Raw genomic sequence first — 21467 nt, 5'->3', positions numbered from 1 at the left:
CCGCCAAAGACGGAATGGGTGATAGCATGAAGCTCTGAATACCTGCTAGAGTTATAAGGCCAGGTACAGAAATAGACTCTAGTGATTACGCCGGTCCATATTAATCAATTCTTTATCCCTTTCGCTTCCTCTGGTATGTAATATTAGGTATGATAACGGTAGTTAATCCTTTATTTAGCATTTAACCTACAGAGTATCAAAGAGTGATATGACTGAACAGAAAGAGGAATGAACACCAGAATGTTCACTCTACAGTAGCTCATGTGACAGAAGTTGGAGTCTTGCCCTTTGAAGACAGAGTGATATGAGAGATACTGTGTCTTTACTTAGAAGTTAAATATGGATAAAGGAGATATATACAGGAACGCTGGCTGGAAAGGGGGTGTGCAGGGCTGGGTCGTCTGTTGTCACCTGGCATTGCCCTCACCCATCTTCTCATCTGCATTGCAACGCTGAGATCGACATTTCCCAGAATCCCCTGGAGAGTTCCAGGTTCAAGTCCGCCAACGGAAAGAACATGCATCAGGTCTGGAAGGTGGAAAAGAACCCCCGGCTCATTTTCCAGAGGTGGCTGTGGCCAGATGCAGTTCCACAGCAGGTGCCCGGCACGTAGCTGAACGTTATCCATCTTACTGCCGCAGGCTGTGCCAGATCACCGGAGCTACTGCGAGATCCCTGAGGACTGCAGCAGCTTCCCTCCCAGGGAGCCTCTGATAACCATCAGCTTTGGCCTGTGCTTCAACCTCTGTTTTCCTGATATTTCACTTAGAGCTCTCCTGGCCTTGATCTTTGCTCCTCAGCTCTGTCACTACACATGTATATTAAACCCTCTAATTCACCCAGAATAGGTAAAAAGTTTGTTTTTAACAGGAGAGACAACTGTTCACGAATTTATGAATTTACATAGCAGGGAATCAATCACAAGAGACAGATAAAGCAAGAAACAGGCTAAAATATGGGTTAATATGCCTATATTCTCTTGGAAAAGTTAACGACAGAACTATTGATATAATGATTATGTTCTAAAAACTGTTTATTAGACCACAAAACCCCTCAATAAATTTTTAAAAACAGAAATACCAAAGACCATTCTCTCTGATCAAACTGCAATAACATCAGGTAATAATAAAAATCTACCAAATCTGGAATTTAAGATTGTCATCATTTTAACCATAGAGGAAATAAGTGAAATCGCAACAATATCAAGAAACTAACAACGATGAAAACCCCAACCTATAATGCAGTTCTTGATAAACCACTGCTCAGAGGAAAACTGTAGGTTTTAACATATACACACTAATTTTAACATATACACACTAATTTAAAGAAACACAAGTTAAATAATTTTTACAACCATAACTTAGGGAAAAAGAACTGCAAATAAAGCAAGACAAAGCAGAGATTTATGAATTAAAAAACAGAAACTTCTAAAAACCATTGCAAAAAAGTATTTCTCTCAAAATCCATAGTATTAATACGTTTTAAAAAGCCACTACTTAATTCATATAGCCTCTTATTTTTTAAATGTTGGCAAAATACTACTTAAAAATTAAGTTTTCCTTCATGAAAGTATCCCAAAACTGCTACATTTACGTCAGGTAAATGATTAAATCTATAAACTTATTTCTTACCTTTTTGCTAACTGAGTCTCAAGATACTGAACTTTTTCTAGTAACTCTTTCTCAGCAGCATCTCTCCCCAGTTTAAATTCATTGAGAGCAGCCTTAATGGCTTCTTCTTTTTCAGAATTAAGCTTCTGAATTAACTGTTCTCTGTCGTGGTCCTGGCTCACGATCAATTTTTCTTTGTCTTTTTCAAGTTTATGGATAATAGCTTCATATCTTTCTTCTTGCTGAATCATTTTTTTATCATTTTGTTTTTCAAGAGTACTCAATTCTGACTCCACTTTATTTTGTAGTTCAACTATTTGATCTTTCAGTTTTTTTTCTACTTCAAATGCTTGGTGATGCAAAGATGTTACTTCATTCAACTCAGCTTTAAGCTTATTTGATTCCTCTTCGTGTCTACTAATTAGCTCTGAAATACACTGATCTTTTTCAATTGTCATTAAAGTTCTTAGCTCTGCTAAGCCTACCTGATGATTATCATTATTATCCTGAATCTTCTGGTTTAACTTACTTATCTCTGTTCTCAAACCTTCTGTCTCTTGTTCAAGGAGAGATTTTAAGGTCTCCTTCTGTTGGGCTTTGCTTTCTTCCAGCAAAAGTTTAATCTCATCAGTTTCAGCTTCCTTCAATGCAAGTTCAACCTCTAGCTTGCATCTCATGTCAGACAAATCAGAAACCTTGAGTTTTAATTCCTGTAGCTGTTGTTCTTTTTCTTGGACAATTGTTGCATGAGACTCTTGTATCTGATCAATTCTGTGTTGATTTTCCTCTTTTAATTTCTCCAAAGAAACTCTGTGCTCTGTCATAACTTTCTCAAACTCCTGTGTATGCCTGACTTGCAGAGTGTCCTCTAATTCCTTAAGATGACTTTGCTCTAAATACTGAAGTTCTGCTCTCAACAACTGCATCTTCTCATCATTTTCAACATGGAGCTTTTTTAAATCTCCTAGCGCTATTTCTCGGGACTCCTTCAGTTCTTTAATTTCACAACTTTGCGTATGCATTATATTTTCCATCTCTAAAAGTTTCTGATCCTTTTCATTCTGCAGGCAGATGACGGCTTCTTTTTCATGCTTAACCAAAGCAAATTCATTATCTTTATTTTGCAAAACCTCCTCAAGACATACTAGGTCTCCTTTCAATTTTTTAATTTTGTTTTCATTTTCTTCACTCTCCTTTATCAGTGCATCAAGTTTAGCTTCATATTCATTTTTTAAAGTCTGTAGTTCTCTTTGATGCTTTTCTTGTAGTGTTACTTCCAGAGAACACTTTACTTTTTCAATAATGTTTCTTATTTCTACTGCTGTACCTCTTAGAGAATTTGAGAAGTCACACTGCTCTTTTTGAACGAATGCTCTGAAGTGGCAAAGGTCTTCCTTGATGGTTTGTATACTGAAGTGAGAGTCTTGGGCAACAACCCTGCATTTTTCTAACTGGACGTTGGAAGCGTGACCTCCTGAATCCTCTTTACCACACACGTTTGTATCCTGCATGCGCCTACTATCGATCGCATTGATAACTGAGGAATAAAGTGACTCCACCATCATTTCCGGGCTCTGTGGGTCACTTACAGGATTAGGAGATGATGAATTTTCTTCGATTACAAACTCATTCACAGCAGACATAAAGTCTGATTCAGGACTTTCCGCTAATGAATCCAAGTCTAAGGAACCTTGGTCAAGAGTTTGCTCTGTGTTTGGATGGGGGATAGTTTCAAAATCAAACGTGTGTGCGTCAATGCTGTCCGGAGATAATTCTTCTAAAGGACACACTGCAGGGCAGAAGGGGCCCTGAACAGTGAGGGGAGGAGGCGTGCTCGGTGAGGTAGTAGGTGCTATTCCTGTCGCACTTTCTGTCCTTGGTGAGGAAGCAGACTGTGGGGATGCCTGACTTGCAGAGGTCTGGAAAACAGAGGGGAAGGCTTAGAGAGCTGCAGCAATACCTTTTTAAACTAATGAAAAGAACCACTTGAAATAAATGAATTTGCCTTTTGTTCACTCAGAAGATCTGTAATGGTCTGTGACATTTCATCCAAACTTTGTGCTGCTTTTACCAAATTATGTAGAGCAAGAACATGCTGGTGTAGAGGTTCGAAGTCACAAAGTAAGGGAACCCTGAAACAGAATGCAATCCAGTTATGTTGATCTCTTAACGAAAAAACAGATAATCGACTTACAGAAACCAAGTATCTCAACATATGTAAAAAAAAAAAAAAAAAAAAAAACTGGAGATTATCACCCTTTTAAATCTGAGATATAAACAGTTTAACTGATAAATCTCCCACGATATGCACAATATACAAACTAACTACTACAAAAAAAAAAAAAAAAAGACTACACATAAGGCGTAATTTTCTTCTACTTTATCTTCTTCTTCTGATTAAATTTTATGTTCCCCAGAAACTTCTGAAATTAGTCATTTTAAAAAAAAGGTAACAAATGTTGCTGTCCTGGCCCTCTTAAGAGTACTGGTGCTACTTACCACAGTTCCAAAATAATGACAACATTTTAGGATGATAACTGATACTAAAGACATTTACCTGAGGAATGGCTGAACTTCTGAAGGACAAAATGATTGCAGAAACTGTAAATCTTTTAATGAAATATCTGGAAGTTCACAGTCAAACTTTCGTGGCTTTTGAGTCTATACAAATAAAATAATTTATCAACAAATATAATGGACAAATTTATAAGTAGACTTTTAGTATAATCAAATTCAATAAAACAAACTGAATTTACATATATTAAAAATATATAAAACAAAAATGCTTCAAATGATCTAATCACATTTAAGAAAGAATGACATAGCTCAGTACTCTTCAGTAAAGATATGGTATAGTTAAATTCTTGAGTCTTTAATAACTGAAACATTGGCTGTTGGTAATCAACCCATTTTATTTTTCCTCCTCTCCTCTGTTTTCCGTATATTTTTATGGGAATTCTAGCATTCCCATCAACACTGAAGAAGCCACGTGTTTCACCAGTTCGTAGACTCATTTTACCTTGATCTATACAGCATGATCAGGAGGATCCATCTAGCCCTAAATCTGCTCCTATCACCTGTCAGCATGGCTTGTTGCTATACACGGCAAAAATATTCTTTTTCTATATTCCACTTTTTTTCTTGCCTTTTCCTTTAGCATTCTCATTCTGTATTTTCCAAAATATAAACTCACAGTCAATTTCAGGTTCTTTTAAAAATGTTAACGGGTAAATCCTGCCATCCCTTCCTTTATAATACAGTCAAAAATTGCACCTTTTTAAATAACTTCAATTATTTTACTTATTACTCAGACAGACTTAAAAGATGTCAAGATGCTCTTTCATTTAAAAAAAAAAAAACAAAAATGTTTCTGGACAAAGGAGTGTGGGAACCCCTGCCTGTCACATGGCTTCTTTTCAGATCATGGCCCTCATGTAAGACAGGTTCAGAAACATAACAAGCTAATTTTTCATGGTTTAATTCCAATGAGCACTAAGTGAAGAGCCATCCTATTCTTATTTGTCAAAATATGAAAGAAAGGAGGAAAGAACAACAACAAAAGAGCCATTCCTACCAATCCAAAGAATACAGCATGAGGTCTCCTCTGTTACCAAGACTCAAAATTACAAGTATCTTAAAACCTCATGCCAACTGCCTTTTACAATCTAAAACATTTATGTTGATTTAAAAAAAGCCTATAAGCCCTTAATAAATACCTACATTTCTGAGAGAAAAAAAAAAAAATTAAAAACAGTTAATCAAGGTTAGAAAAATTAGAAAATAAATACATACACAAAAGGAAGAGGGCCAGGAGTCCAGTCCCCTAAACAGACGATTTCTTAAGAAAGACTTCCCTGTGTAAAGAAATTAATAATATGGTTATATCAGAACTTCTTAAAGCAAAAAATTACCTCTGGTTTTTTAAAAGAGCTAAGTTAAAATTTGATGATGTTGTATATTTAAAATATAGCAAAAGATTCAGCTCTATAGGCTTTAAAAGGAATGCTTCTCTAGGATTTTTATGGTAATTAATAGCTATGCACTAAAGCTAAAAAGAGGTCAGCAAATAGAGGAAAACTCTCAAGGCCCTCTACAAGATGGACTGACACAGTGGCTGCAACAATGGGCTTAAGCATAAAATGATGACTGTGAGGATGGCGCGGGACTCGGCAGTGTTTCGTTCTGTTGTACACAGGGTCACTACCCAGGGTGGCCGTTGAGTCAGGACTGACTTGACGGCACCTAACAACGGCACCTAACAACAACAAAGCTAAAATCGGGGGTGCATGGGGCGGGGGGCAAAGAGAATCATATATATATACATATCTCTGCTTTGAAGCTTTACGAAGTCTTAATTTATTAACTCTTCAAAACACTATCCTTAATTTTTAGAAATATATTTTATGTTCAAAGGCAGTATTATTCAAAAACAAAGGGACTCTAACTGAGGTACAAGGTACCACACAGGATTAACTTTTAGTGTAGTTATTATTCTAAATTTCATAACATTTTCTTAGACAACTGAGAAACGAAAATTCCTAAATCAACACCTACTATAATAATTTCCATACTCAAGTTTTAATATTTAAATTTCAGTTTATCGGATACCTTACAAATGGAAATCCCTAAATGAATACTGCTATAATAGTTTCATACACAAAAATATTAGGCCTTTCTATACAGCACGACTGACATAGTTTTAGCTTTCAAAATACTATATTCACATTTATGAAATAAAAACAGTATTTAAATGTAATGATATCTAAGTTATTAATGAAGAGCACTTACTGAATAATTTCCCAAAGAATTCCCTTTTTGATTTTTCAGCTTCATATAATTGCTTTCCATCTTTGACTAAAGCACCAGCCCACTAGAAGAGAGAAGCTTATGTTAATAACATATACCAATTAATGTTCATACATAGTTAAAACTGAATTTGGCCTGCTTACCTCCCTGTAGTGTTTTATGAACATTTTTCTTCTAACAACCTCAACAACAGCTAAGCAGTACATCTGAGGAACTGTACTAAGAGCTTCAACAATCTTGACTCTTTCTAATAGCTCTATTACAAGGCGAAGCAAAGCTTGCAATTTCTCTCCATCTTGATCAGCATGTAGCATTACAAAGCAACACCACCTACAGAATGAAATCCATTATTTTCAATAGCCTCAAGTTTGCTAAAAAGAATCCTTACTGCTTAAGCTAAGGAACAGATACTACAATTGCAGTCACAAAAATAATAGGTAAATTGAGACATACAAACTCTAACTCAATCACAACTATTTCAATACAGGGAGGAGGGAAATTTTCCCAATCACTTGGGAGAAACAAACAAACTTCAACTCTAGAAGTCCTAAATGAGTTACAGCAGAATCACTTACTTCAATCTGACATGCAGGTTATTTGCTAGTTCTTGTTTGGCAGTGGTACACTTCTGTTTAATATCCAATAGTTTTCTATGGTTTTGCAACATAATCATCAACTGATTTGCATGACTCAGGCACAAATCAGGCAATACAGATGCATCCTTCAAGTTTTCTGCTCTCATCTGATTAGCTAAAAATCCCTGAGAGGAAATATTTTAAAGGATATTAACAGTGTTTCATGACAGATACAAACATTCATTTAAGAAAATTTTCATGTTAAACATGAACTGTTCCATGTTCTTTTAAATGCAGGTATTTTAAATTTTCCTATTTTTTCTATGAGTATTTATTTTTTTATGAGATAAATACATTCCGTTCCTTTTAAACAGAATTTTTTTTGCTGTTAAGTATAAAAAGTGCATTATATAAGTCATCTACCATATCCCATCTCCAGAGATAACTGTTCACCTATTAGCAGATTTCATTCTGTTTTCTCTTTTTCTTCAATATTGGTGAGCTGTATTCTTGTATCCTTTTCTCCCCCAACGAAGATTTACGGAGGTCATGGCACATCAATCAAAATTAACTTTGTAATGACTCCACAACTGTCCATAAGATAAATGTGTTATAAAACCATGTAAGCATCCTCCTTCCCCTGGACATCCAGGTTACATGTTATTAAAATAAAGCTCTCTCTCTATATATCTATAGGAAACCCTGGGGGCGTAGTGGTTAAGTGCTATGGCTGCTAACCAAAGGGTTGGCAGTTCGAATCCACCAGGTGCTCCTTGGAAACCCTATGGGGCAATTCTACCCTGTCCTATAGGGTTGCTATGAGTCAGAATCGACTCGACAGCACTGGGTTTGGTTTATATATATATATGGGGCATCATTTTTATGCATTGATGTTTCTTAGCCCTGGCTGCATATTAGAATTTCCTGGGGAAGCAAAAGATCAGCCAGGCCCAGGCCCTATCTCTGAAGAAATAAGAAACTCAGGGTCGGCTTCAGTAACTATCTGTACTTTTCTTTTAAGCTTCCCAAGTGATTCTTATGTGTAGCCAGGTATGTGTACTAAGGTAACACAGGAGATTTGTTAATGTTTTGCTTGTAATGACCTAGTCTGAAGAATCAGAATAAACCAAAACCTAACCCACAGCCATGAGTCCATTCCAACTCCTAGCCACCCTGCAGGACAGGGCAGAACTGCCCCATAGGGTTTCCAATGCTGTAAATCTTTACAGAAGCAGACTGCCACATTTTTCTCCCATAGAGTGGCTGCAAGGTAAGAATTAGAATAAGTATTTTTCCACTTAATAGACAATAGGTAAGTGGTAACTTTGGTGAAGGGTAAGATAGTACAAAATACTGGGGAAGCCAACAGAGCTTGTACAAGGCAGGGCCATGGTAGCTCCACAGATACACCCGAACTCCCTGAGGCACTGAACTGGTGGGCTGAGGGCTGTGGGGCCCACGGTCTCAGGGAACATCGAGCTCAACTGGCATAACAGAATGTTATACACTCTACTTCGGTGAGTAGCGTTTGGGGTCTTAAAAGCCTGTGAGTGGCCATCTAGGATACTTCACTGGTCTCACTCCTTTGGGAGTAAGGAAGAATGAAGAAAACTGAAGACACAAGGGAAAGATTAGTCCTAAGGACTAATGGACCACACCTACCACAGGCTCCCCTAGACTGAGTCCAGTACAACCAGATGGTGCCTGGCTACCACCACTGACTGCTCTGACAAGGATGACAATAGAGGGTCCACAAAAGAGCTGGAGAAAAAATTCCAACCAGACTTCAGAAACCCTGAAAGTACGGCCCCTGGACACCCTTTCAGCTCAGTAATGAGGTCACTCCTGATGTTCATCCTTCAGCCAAACGAACAGGCTAAAGGGGTGCACCAGCCTTGGGGCAGGGACTGGAAGGTAGGAGGGAACGGGAAAGCTGGTAATAAGAAACCCAGGGTTGAGAAGGGAGATTGCTTACATGTTGTTGGGTTGTTAACCAATCTCATACGACAACGTGTACACTAACTGTTTGATGAGAAACTAGTTTGTTCTGTAAATGTTCATCTAAAGTTCAATTTAAGAAAATTAGATTAAGTAAGATAAACAGCCAACAATTATGTTTTTCTCTGCTTGGAAAATATAAATGAAACTCACACTAGGTTCAGTGCTCAGAGAGTAATTTTACATTCTTAAGATACATCATGAAGTTAAGAATCTAGAACAGAGGCTAGCACAGTATATTTAGAACACTGTTTGAATTTATTCAACATGTTTGAGTAAAACAAAGCCATTAAAACTTGAGCCAATTACTGATTAGGCAAACACAAAAGCTAGAAAACACAGCCACCCTGCCACTCCCAATAGAAGAGTCTTAAAAAACCAAGGACATCCATTCAGGATAACAGTCTACCCGTTTCTTATAAAACTGAATGCATAACTACTACAGGACCCAGCAACTGACTCCTGGGCATTTATCCCAGAGAAATGAAAACTTATCTTTTAATTATTTAATCTAGCTGGAATTTACTTAACTTCCTTCTTCGAATAAAACATAATTGTCTTTGCAATATTTATTGAAAATCCATTCCTCTCTCCAGTATTTCTGGACTATATTTTATTCTATTAATATATGCACCTATCTTTAGAACAATGATTGAATGATCTAATTTTACAGTGTACTTTATTATTTGGTAGGAAAAAATGTTTCACATTTTTTCTTAGCTATTTTTACTCATTTATTTTCCTAGGTGCATCATTTTGTCAAATAGGTATTATGTTTAGGCTATCCGCCAAATTTAAAATTTAGTCTTTCATATCTCTTGATCAAGTATTTTCAGTTTGTTTTCTATAGGTCCCAAAATATATCAAGTAAATTATTACTAGGTCTTTTTATTGTTACTGTGAGGTTTTGTTCTTACTCTATTAACTAAATACTGTATTTTTAAGCAAATAACATGCACCTCCTACATTTGTGAACAGCTCCCACCCTCCTCGATGTGTTTTCATGAGCACATTATGTTTTTGTTTTTAATAGTGCCATATTAAAAAAAAAAATTGGCACAGTGGTGCTTAAGAAAATACATCATGGGCTGAAGGTGTGGCTGGCAAGCAAACGTAGAAGGAGCGCGTTATTAGGGTAAAAATACAGTGGTTAACATGTATGTTATAGAAGCTTTGAGAGTTTTGGATATCTATGTGATCGCCACACTGCTACTGTAATAGACAATGATCCTTCTAGGAACTTAAGTATACGAATAGCAAAGGCCCAAGAGTGTGTCTTCTACTTTTTGGTAGTATTCCCTCCTCTCTGTTTCACGTTTTACTGAATATCACCAGGGTCATGATAAAAGGATGGATATTTATTTGTCTGTGCGTATGAAAATGAAGTTTAGTACCTGAAAACAAGATAATTTCAATAGTAACTTTACCTTATTTTTCTTTCAATATGCTCTAAACTTGCTTGTAGCTATAATTTTTCTGTAGTTCATCTCTTTAAAAATAACCTACTGCTTTTATCTCTACTTAATTGAAATTCTTGATCGGTTTTTAGTTATTTTTTAAATCAATCCAAATATAAAATCAGCCCCCAAATCTAAACCATTAGTAATGGATTACCTTACACCAAAAAGAAGTTTCCAAGTGTTGCCAAGGAAAGGAAAAGTGTTCTCTTGTTTTTCAGGAAAATAAAATCCTACATTTGTTAACCCATTCTGAGTATAATTTAGACTAAAGAGGAAAAAAACCCTGGTAAGCCATTTAGTACCAATATTCTCATGTGTAATGAAGGCTTGATATCTACAAGGCCTGTAATTTAAAAAGACGGGGCGGGGGGCAGACTGAGGGAAAGATGATAGCAGAACTTACAAACTACATCATATCCTTCTAATTTTGAATTTTGCTAGAGTACTTCACAAGAATTAAACAATCACAACAATACTCTAAAGAAATGTAATTACTTGCCAGTTGGTTACTACAGTACTCACACCACCACTCTCCCTATCGTTTCCCTGTTTTGCTGGCAATCCTCGAGGATAAGAAGATGGCTAAAAGAAACGACACACACACACTGAATGAATTTTCAGGGCTCCAGTGTTGCTCAGCTACAAAGGTTTGGTAAGGTTTCTCTGCCAGACCAGGTAGAGATGCTTACAAAAGATCCTCATGTGTGTTGTGGTTTAAAAGAAATTACTCCTTTAAAGCTGGTCTTTATCAGATGAGATGTTCAGGCAATAAATACCTTTCCTTTATTCCTTTTCCCTTTTCTTTACTTGGGGGTGGTTAGAAGATTTAATTGTTATGTAGCTCAAATGTACTACATTACTTTGTAAATGTGTATGGCAAGACTGAAAATTAAGCCTAAAATTGGTTAATCTGAATTTATATACTATGGCCAAACTACATTCTGAAGACAGTGCTGATAAAGGGGAAAAAAAATCTGCAATAGGGAAAAGACTAGTAGCAGGAACAAAGCTGATGGATGAGACATCTGCAAATAATAAAGTACTCAAGCAAAAGCCTCTAGGCCAGCAATACATTAAAGAGAGTTCTTTTTTTCCACGCTCAAAGCCATATTAACTCAAATTCTCATTCTACAAGTATTTATTGTGCCTACTATGTGTCAGGAACTGTCTTAAGATATTGTGGATACAGCAATCAGCAATGACAAAGAGAGACCAGAGTCCTGCCTTCTTGGAGCTTATATTTTAAATACAATGTATAAAAGTAATCATTTAATTATAATTGTAATGCAAGAAGTACTGCTAAGAGAAAAACTGGATTTATGCTACAAGACCAGAAAAAGCCTCTCTGAGGAAATGATTTTTCAGTTTAAACCTGCTTCTGCACATCTCTTGGCACCTAACACAGGAAAACAAAGAGTATTCAGTATACCACACCTAACTTTCTCTCATGAGCTCATTGAGAATAATATTTTATTTTACCTAACTTCTCACATCCAGAGTCACCCCGGAATAATACCCAGGTGAAATTTATGTTCCTTAAGCCTAGGTTTTTATTTACTTTATACTTTTGCTCTGATTATGTAAGTAAACAATTTAGAGGATTTCCAAACACTGAGAAATATAATATTGAAATGCTAACTACCAGAAAATTCACTGAAGAACTTAAATAATTAAATGCCTATCAATGTCTGCGAGGATTATACTACTTGAGGTACCAAAACCAAAGAAAAAAAAATTATTTTTCAAAAGTTTAAATACCAGTTACGGTGAGGTGTTCTAAAAGTTAAATGAGCCACTACTGTTTAAAACATTAACAAAAAATAAATTCGGAGGAAAGCAGGTGTTTAAAACACAAGACACCAAAAATTAGTTTTGTAATTCCTCTGGGAATAATGAATTACATTTCAGGTTGAATTCAGGAAAGACTGAAAGCTCAGAAAGCAAGGCTCAGATCTAAAAGAAATGTATTCCTGAATTTTTTTTTTTTTTTGGTGGGGAGGGAGAATAATACTATCACTCTCCACTGATCCTAACAACCACACTCCCAGAAGAATGACTTATTCTTGTATGACAAAACTCCATTTGCTGTATCCAATGCAGATTTGAGGACAACATCAGCAACAGATTCTTTTTAATTACCATCAAATGCAGAGCCATTCAGTGTTTCTGCCTGATTAAGCAGAGAAGATCTGAAGGGATATAAAGTGGCAGGAACATTAACAATATTTTAAAAAACCAATGGAGATTTCTCAAAGCAAAGAGAATATAGTATGATTACTTAAGATAAAAGAGTCAGAAATCCTGGTCTATTCAATGTGAGAAACGGTTACAAAGAAACGTGGAGATTGTCAATGAATGAATGAAGAGTCATGAGAGGAACTAAATATGAAAAAATATAGGACTGATAAACTTGACTACACCAAAATTTAAAATTTCTGTACAACAATTTGTGTAATACTATCAACAAAGAGACAGAGGCAATACACATTATTTATAAGGATTATCCAGATGATATAAAACAAAAACATTGAGACAAAAATTCAACAGAAATATTGGCAAATGAAAATTCATAAAAGAAAACACATGGCAAACATGCTATGAGGGAGACGGCTCTTATTAGCTACTGTGAGTGTTGACGGATTTTGCTTTTAAGGAGGTCAATATAACAATATTTATTAATATTTAAAATGCACAGACACCCTAGGGTCCTTCTAGAGATTGCTTCAAAAGAAATACTAGAACATATAAAGATAGATGCACTGGAATATACAAAAAAAAAAAAATTTGTAATAAGGAAAAATGAAAACAACTTAAATGACCGTAAAGAAAAATATGGTTAAATAAATTGTTTCACTCATTCTATAAACTAAAACCCACTGCCGTCGAGTCAATTCTGAACAACAGAGTAGAACTGGCTCATAGGGTTTCCAAGGCTATAAATCTTTATAGAAGCTGACTGCCACCTCTTTCTCCTGTGGAGTGGCTGGGGAATTCGAGCTGCTGACCACCTTTTGGTTAGCAACTGAGTGCTTTAACCACTATGCTACCAGGGCTCCTATTCATTCTATAGAGGCTTAAAAAAGAATGACCCTGGAAAAGAAGCAAAAGATCAAGAATTCATAGTTGTTTCCAGCAAAGGTAGACTGGAATGAAATGACTAGAATGGCCTATAATTTAGACCAAACTTAAGGAAGCAGTGAAGGAGCCAAGATTCAGGAGAAGGAGGAAACATACAACAGTTAGCAATCAGGGAAATGTAAATAAAAGCCACAAAAGATATCACCACCTACTCATCAGAATGGCTAAATTAAAATAATGAAAACACACATATTTAATGTGAGGAGGAAGTAGAACAACGGGAACTCTCATAAACAGTTGTTGGGCATTTTGGAAAATAGTCTGCCAATACCTACTAAAATGAAAATAAACACACTAAAGACACAAGCAATTCTACTCGGGCAACTCCACTCGTAAGGATACTCCCAAACAAAACGGTGCACATATGCACTAATATACCATTTGTAGGATTTCATTTATATAAATAAAAACACAAGCACAACTAAGCTATCGTGTTAGATTTAGATGTGAGAACGACGACTACTGGGAAGAAAAAGAATAGTGAATATGATGGTCAGAAGGTAATTCTGGGGTGCTGGCAATGCTCGGCTTCTTGATGAGGGCTGCTGCTACATGTCTGTTTACTTTGTTGTAATTCATCAAGCTATAATGACGTGTTGTGTGCTTTTGTATGTGTATTGTGTCTACTGTATTTCATGATAAAGAAAAATAAATAATAAATATCTTGAAAAGATAAAAAGCATAAAAGTTACATATTAATGAATCTATTACAATCTTATTTACTTAAACTATCTAAAAACTACTCAGCACATATACTACTACATCTACACACATACATAAAAGCACGGTGAAAGCTGTGAAAGGCTATACTTTAGTCACCTCAGGGAAAGTGAATATAACTAGGGAATTCACTTAAATGCAAAAAATATTTTAAACTTATGTAAAAGTAACAAACTCTGTATCTTTATCTACCTATACCACATTGTATACGTGTTTAGGAGATTACTGGCTGAGGAAAGGTGCCATGGATTGAATTGTGTCCCCTAAAAATGTGTCTACTTGTCTAGGGCATGATTCCCAGTACCGTGTGACCGTCCACCATTTTGTCATCTGATGTGATTTTCCTATGTGTTGTGAATCCTACCTCCCCGATGTTAATAAGCTGTGATTATCGGCAGTTATGTTAATGAGGCAGGGCTCAATCAACAAGATTAGGTTGTGTCTTAAATCAATCTCTTTTGAGAGATAAAAGAAAGCAGTCAACAGAGAGACATGGAGACCTCAAACCACCAAGAAACAAGAGTCAGGAGAACAGCACATCCTTTGGACCCAGGGTGCCTGTGCTGAGAAGCTCCTTGACCAGGGGACGATTGATGACAAGGACATTCCCCCAGAGCCGAGACAGAAGCCTTCCCCTGGAGCTGGCACCCTGAATTTGGACTTCTAACCATCTAGACTGTGAGAGAATGAATTTCTCTTTCTAAAGCCACTTGTGGTATTTCTGTTATAGCAGCACTAGATGACTAAGACAAAAAAACTAGGAAAGTATGAATTAAAATCAGATTATAAAATTCAACGGTTTGCTAAATGCTGTTTTGCCACAGTACTTGTCAGGGGGCTGGAGGACAAACCAGTCATAACATAAAGTCACCAATGTGGGGAAAATTGACAAGAGTTCCTGTAACACTTCATTAAATTAGACCTGAAACCTAAGTATTAATAAGATCTTCAAGATTTCATGTTTTCCTTCTGTCCTGTAAAAATCTTTTTTTTTTTGTTTTTGTTTTTGAGTGGATAGCAGGAAGTACTGAAATGGTTAGTACAATGATGACTTTTATCATATGCTCTCAATATATCAAAAATGTCTAACTACAGGCAAAGAAGTCTAATAGCAATACAACTTTGATAAATGAGAACCACATTACTAAAAGTCCCAAATCACAACCTCCATTGATCTCTGTCCAGTTTCTAGTAGTATTTTCATAGTTTATCTTTCAATTTTCACCTAAAGCCTCAGTGCTTTATTCACTCGTCAAAAGTGAGAAATCACTTTACTAAACCCAACCATTAAAACATGGCTTTCCTTTTCACTACACAGGAACAGTAACACTGCAATGACCACACACATTCAAGGATGAAGTGAAGACATGATGCACACCAAATGGATATTCACATGCCATACTTCTATGAAAAAAAAATACAATTTCCTTGTCTTAAAAGTACCTGAGCAAGTTCTTTTTGTTCATTCACCAGTCTGCTGCAGCTAGCAATCATCTGGTCCAGGGCATAAAGCCTATCTTCAAGGCCTTTAATGGCTTTCATATTCTGATTATCAAGTTTGGCAATAGTTTGACGGCACTCTGCTAGAAATGGTCGAATAATCCTTGGGTCAAGCTAAATGACAAGGAAACATATATGAATAAGATCTGCAGCAAACATGATAGTTTAAAACATATTTCATGCTATTTTGGTACACTGCTTTAGAGAAAATCTAAGCAGTACAGAAAAATACAGAAAAGCAAAAGTATGGGGAATATGAGTGGTTCGTGCACGGGAAAGTAAAGAACAGCTAAACACAATTACTATAAAATGCTATGGGATACATAATCAGAAATATAGTTCCAGGAATTACCTATTTCAATCAATATATTTTGTTTTAAAGTCCTTACAGAATAAAGTAGAGTTAATGATTAAATCACAATACTCTTTCTCACCATTCAATCTCTCCTGTTCCCTGGCTTTAATTCTACAAATTTGCTTGAGTTCATGGAACCTAAAAAATTTCTCTCAATAATGCTCTCTTTTCCTTTGCAAGTAAAGAGGCTGGCTGCCTTTGTCTGCACTCTCCATGAAAGCTGCTCTGCCAACATTCACGTGAGGCTTTTATATAACCTTGTCCTAACTCTACATGCTGTGGGTCATTGCCTCTGCTGGTTCCTCTCAGTTAAGAGTTTCTATCAGAGTGTCTTTCTCTGGCTCTAATCCTTAAATACAGGTGATTCACAAGTCTGTCCTTAGCCCATTTTTTCTCTTCCGTATGTGATTTCACCATTAAGCATGACTTACCAACTCTGAAACTTATTTCAATCCCTTATATTTTTCACAAATTCCTAACCTGTTTACGATTGCTTGCTGATATCTCCACACGGGTATCAATAATGATGTCTTCTATTAATGGCTCATTATATGTGTCTCCTGATGAAATCCCCTAATGGCTTCCTTCCTTCTAAGCACAAACCACCAGAATAAACACAGACTACAGTAAAAAAAAAAAAAAACTAAAAACTAGTTTTTTTTTTTTTACAGTAGAGCCTTCAGTGATCTGATCAGACATCAGTAAATCTTTCCAGGCTGCCTTTTTTTCAAATTTAATTACCTGTTATGTCCAGACAAACCCTGGTGTTTCTAGTCTTTGTCCACAAAGCTTGTTACTGGATCACAGTTCTTTAAGCCCATCTGTTTTGACTTAAAAAATTCTGGCTATATACTACCTCCAATCCTTTCTCTATAGTCAAAAGACTTGTTTATTTTATGCGGTATTCTTGTACATAAAGAGCACACAAAAGCATTTAAAGCTGAAAATCTCTTGTTAAATCTAGAATCTACCACCACCAAAAAAGCTAACAAAGCAAACTATTTAAGTATGGGTAGCCCCCTTTCTGCACAATATTGTCATAACTGAAACTTGTGCATCTGCGCATGTTCCCTCGCTTTTCTCCATGTCACGGTAGGAGTCCAAGGTGCCTGCATTTCCCTTACACAGTCCTGCACAATGCAAAGACTGACTGCAAATCATAAGGGAGATAAGCGGGTGAAAAAGAAGATTAAAGCTGGCTCAAACTGTCAACCTGGGCAGAATTACAACTATGCATAAATTTAACACAGCTATGACTCAAGGAAGGTAAAACAATCACAAAACCAAGCCATCTGATTATGTGTCTGCATTTCATAAACAACTGAAAGTACAACTCCCAACTTAGGACATTTTCGAGTTACATGGAACTGCACTTAGGACCGCCTTTCTTTTTTGTACATCTTATTGTTGGTAATACACGCTACACAGCGTTGCAGTAAGTAATTTGCTGTTATCATTCTCGGATGTTCACTCACTGATTTTCAATTTTATGATTTACTGTTCAAAGCACTGCCGTATAGTTTTCTAAACTGAATGAGAGTTTCAGTTGCTTGAAAACACAGAATCAAACACTGATCACTTTGCTAAAGTCGACAGGCAGATTGGGAAAGCAGGGAGATGTTATCACAAGATATATGAAGAAAAAAAGACAATTCTAATTTTCTGACCAGAAACGCCACCCCCACTCCCAGGGATAATCCAGACAATCCAGAACCCTCCACAAGTGGAGTTATTACTGCAACTGATACAACGCCAACGTCTTCCAACTATTCATTGTCAGAGTAAATTTTTCTGGTTTGTGTATTTTTTTATGTATGCATTAAAATATATTTGTAAGTTTACATGTAATGTTTCCAATCCCCAAAGGCAAATAAAGATCAATTTATATAGATACTGATATACTGATAATAAAAGGCAATAATAAAAGCTAAAAAAAAAAAAGAGGTATTCGACTTACGTCAGAACTGACTAATGAGGAAGCTGTTGGAACAGAACCCCATCATAAGTTGGGGATTAGCTGTATATTGCAACTGCACTAATGGTGACTCACCAAATACAGGCTATACAGCCTGACTTCCTAAAATTTTACTCTCCTTAATATTTTAATTCCATTTGTCCATGAGTAATGAAAATTAAAATTTCCAAATGAAGACTTGGAAGAAAATTTTCAGATTATTTTAAGCCACAGAATAATAATATTAATAATTAGCAAATTAAACACTTACTGCTACATTAATTTTTACTCTTGGCTCTTTGACGCCTACAGAGACTAACATTATCGTTGCTTTACAGAAGAAGTGCAAAAATAAGAAAAAACTTCTTAGCCTCTCCATTCTCCCCATCCCACCTCTAAACCCACATCCCATTGCATAGGGCAAACAATAGTATTCCAACAAGATCCTGCTAGAAATACTAAGACATTGCTACGACTGGACAGCTTAGAAATGAGCTCAAATAACCTACCAGAAAAAAAAACTAATTCATAAAACTAGCATCTATCAATCCAAACAAATGACATAAAACTGCAGATTAAAACTGTTAAGTGATAATTCTGGTAATAAGTGAATGGCAGTGCCAGGAGTTTACTCCAAATCCTGTGTAAGTTCCATAGTCTAGGTCTTAAACTTATTTCTTGAGAAAGACACCTGAATCTGACATTCACGGTACAGGAACAAAAAAACCACAGGTTTGTTCAAGTTTTACCTAAAGGAGATGAAAAAGCAAAACTATATCGAGCATAAATATATAGAACTCCTGAGAAGAGAAAATTATTAACCCGATAAAAACACTATCATCTAGTACCTTAATAACAAATTGGCTCAAAACAGAATGTCACTCCTAAGTACTACCATCCTTTAAAAAACCATCTATACGAGACCAAACAGTCAACAATTACTTTAAAACCAAGACGAGAATGTAAAGGGGCAGGGAAACTGGATTAATGGAAATGGAACAACCAACACAGTAATCATGAGAATGCTCAAACACTGTTAAGAACATAACCAACGTCACTGAACACCCTGTACAGAAACTGGTGAACGGGAAACTAAACTGCTGAATAACCTTCACCTCAAAAGACAATAAAACAATATTTAAAAAAAAAAAAAAAAAAAAAAGCCCATCATGGCATAATGCAGTACAGTGATTTTAACAGAATATCCCATTTTGTGTAAAATAGAAGCACCAATCTATAAACAAATTCTTCAAAACGTGTTTTTTGAAATTATTTTTCTAATCTAATAGGTATGTGCAACTGATGAAAGTGCTGTATTTTGGTCAGTGTTAAATACTTTTATAAGAAATAAGGGCAGAGGTTTGGGGACCAACTGGCGTTAAGAGTTTATTAAGAAAATGTTCTCCATCCCACTTTGGTGAGTGGCAACTGGGTCTTTAAAGCTTGCAAGCTGCCATCTAAGATGAATCAACTGGCCCCAATCCACTTGGAGCAAAGGGGAATGAAGAACACCAAAGACACAAGTATTAGCCCAAGAAACAAAAGGGCCACATAAGCCAGAGACTCCATCAGCCTGAGACCAGAAGAACTAGATGGTGCCCAGCTACCACCAATGACGGCCCTGACAGGAAACAACAGAGAGTGCCTGACAGAGCAGGAGAAAAGTGTGGTGCGGCACTCAAATTCACATAAAAAGACCAGACTTAATGGTCTGACTGAGACTAAAGAAGCCCCAGAAGACATGGTGCCTGGACTGTCTGTTAACCCAGAACTAAAGCTATTCCCAAAGCCAACTCTTCAGACAGAGATTAGACTGGACTATAAGACATAAAATCATACTCATGAAGAGTGTGCTTCTCACTTGAAGTAGATACATGAGACCAAATGGGCAGTTCCTGCCTGGAGACAGGATGAGAAGGCAGAAAGGGATAGGAGCTGGATGAATGGACATAGGAAACCTGGGGTGGAAAGGGTAAGCGTGTTGTCACATTATAGGGATTGCAACTAGGGTCACATAACAATATGTGTATAAATTTTTGTATGAGAAACTAACTTGAGCTGTAAACTTTCACCTAAAGCACAGTTAAAAAAAGAGTATAACCAAATCAGCGTATTTAATTTGCTTTTCTATACAAAGGTTATTTAAAATATCTTTACGATTTCAAATTCTATAAATTCTGAATGGCTGCCTCAACTAACAATGTGATTTCCCCAGTAATGATACTATTACCAACTTGTTTTCCCAACATATAAATACTTGTGAATTTTCTTTATTAACCCAGAAGATCATTATTTCTTCCCTCTTCTCATATAATATGAACAAAACCTGACTCTGCTAGATCTCTCATCTAAACATGCAAACACAAAGCAGATTTCAAGTCTGCTTTTTTTACAGATTTTTTTTGTCATTTAAATATTGATAGTTTAAGCAGGAACACTAGTTTTCATTCATTTTTGGCAGTAAATCTTGTGTAATACATACACACATACTTCCCTGCCTTAGCAAACATACCCTAACTGAATCTTTCTTTGAAGAAAAATAATAAATGGTCAAAATGAAATGCCTACCCTAACAGCTGTCATCAAGTAAATGGGAACAGAAAGAATTAAGAAACCTAGAAACTTATTTTTAAATGCTTTCCATGTCACTAGCATCTACTGGATGGTGGTGCAGAGGTTAAGACCTACAGCTGCTAACCAAAAGGCTGGCAGTTGGAATCCACCAAAAAAGCAGATCTATTAATTTAAGTAAGTATGCGCTGTATTCCGGGCATCCCAGACAATCTGTGTTCTCTGAACAGTGAATCAAAGATCAAGTCTCTTTTCTAATTGAGTACCCCTTGTACTTTCTTTAGACAAAAGCTGCCTTTAAAACATATTATTTCTGCATCGCTGAAACATATGCCCAATCTGCATCAAACAAAGATTTTGTATCAGGTTATGGTTCAGATATGAAGAGGTATTTATTCCTCCAGGTTTAAAAATTTTTGCAAGTATACTTGGAGAGACCATAATCCAAAACATAAGCTCATTATAATTATAAAATGTAACTGGAAAGCAATGTCTAAATTTTGAATTTTAAAGATTTCAGGAAGATGTATGTAAAATTTCTTCTTTTAAAAGTCAGAAAGAGGTTCCCTCTAGGGGGAATGTGATTGAAAATAAGCACAAGGGGGATTTTCTGGGCAATGTATATGTTTAATGTCTTGTTTTGAGTGCTGGTTACTCCTTAACTAACCACCTGTGAGCTGTGATTTAACTGCATGTAAATATTCCTCAAAAACACCTGAAAGTTCTACAGCACACGCAGGTCTGAACATTCTGATTCATTATTAATGTAACAGGAGAGAT

At 36.2% G+C, this 21467-nt stretch overlaps 1 protein-coding gene across 3 annotated transcripts in view; it reads right to left on the bottom strand.

Moving 5' to 3' along the window:
- Positions 1–21467, bottom strand: part of RB1CC1 (RB1 inducible coiled-coil 1) — a 136583-nt gene that overhangs the window by 35082 nt on the left and 80034 nt on the right. For all 3 annotated transcript variants that reach the window (XM_049860439.1, XM_049860440.1, XM_049860441.1), the window contains 8 exons: positions 15751–15921; positions 6992–7176; positions 6560–6746; positions 6399–6480; positions 5403–5464; positions 4168–4271; positions 3616–3742; positions 1632–3529 (listed from right to left, as the gene is read on the bottom strand). In XM_049860439.1, coding sequence (XP_049716396.1) covers positions 1632–3529; positions 3616–3742; positions 4168–4271; positions 5403–5464; positions 6399–6480; positions 6560–6746; positions 6992–7176; positions 15751–15921 — 2816 coding nt within the window. The remainder of the gene's footprint in view (positions 1–1631; positions 3530–3615; positions 3743–4167; positions 4272–5402; positions 5465–6398; positions 6481–6559; positions 6747–6991; positions 7177–15750; positions 15922–21467) is intronic.

Source organism: Elephas maximus, chromosome 19, assembly GCF_024166365.1.
Source record: "Elephas maximus indicus isolate mEleMax1 chromosome 19, mEleMax1 primary haplotype, whole genome shotgun sequence".
Classification (NCBI taxonomy): domain Eukaryota; kingdom Metazoa; phylum Chordata; class Mammalia; order Proboscidea; family Elephantidae; genus Elephas; species Elephas maximus.
The sequence above is the reverse complement of the archived record's forward strand: the minus strand, read 5'-3'. Positions and strand labels throughout refer to the sequence as shown.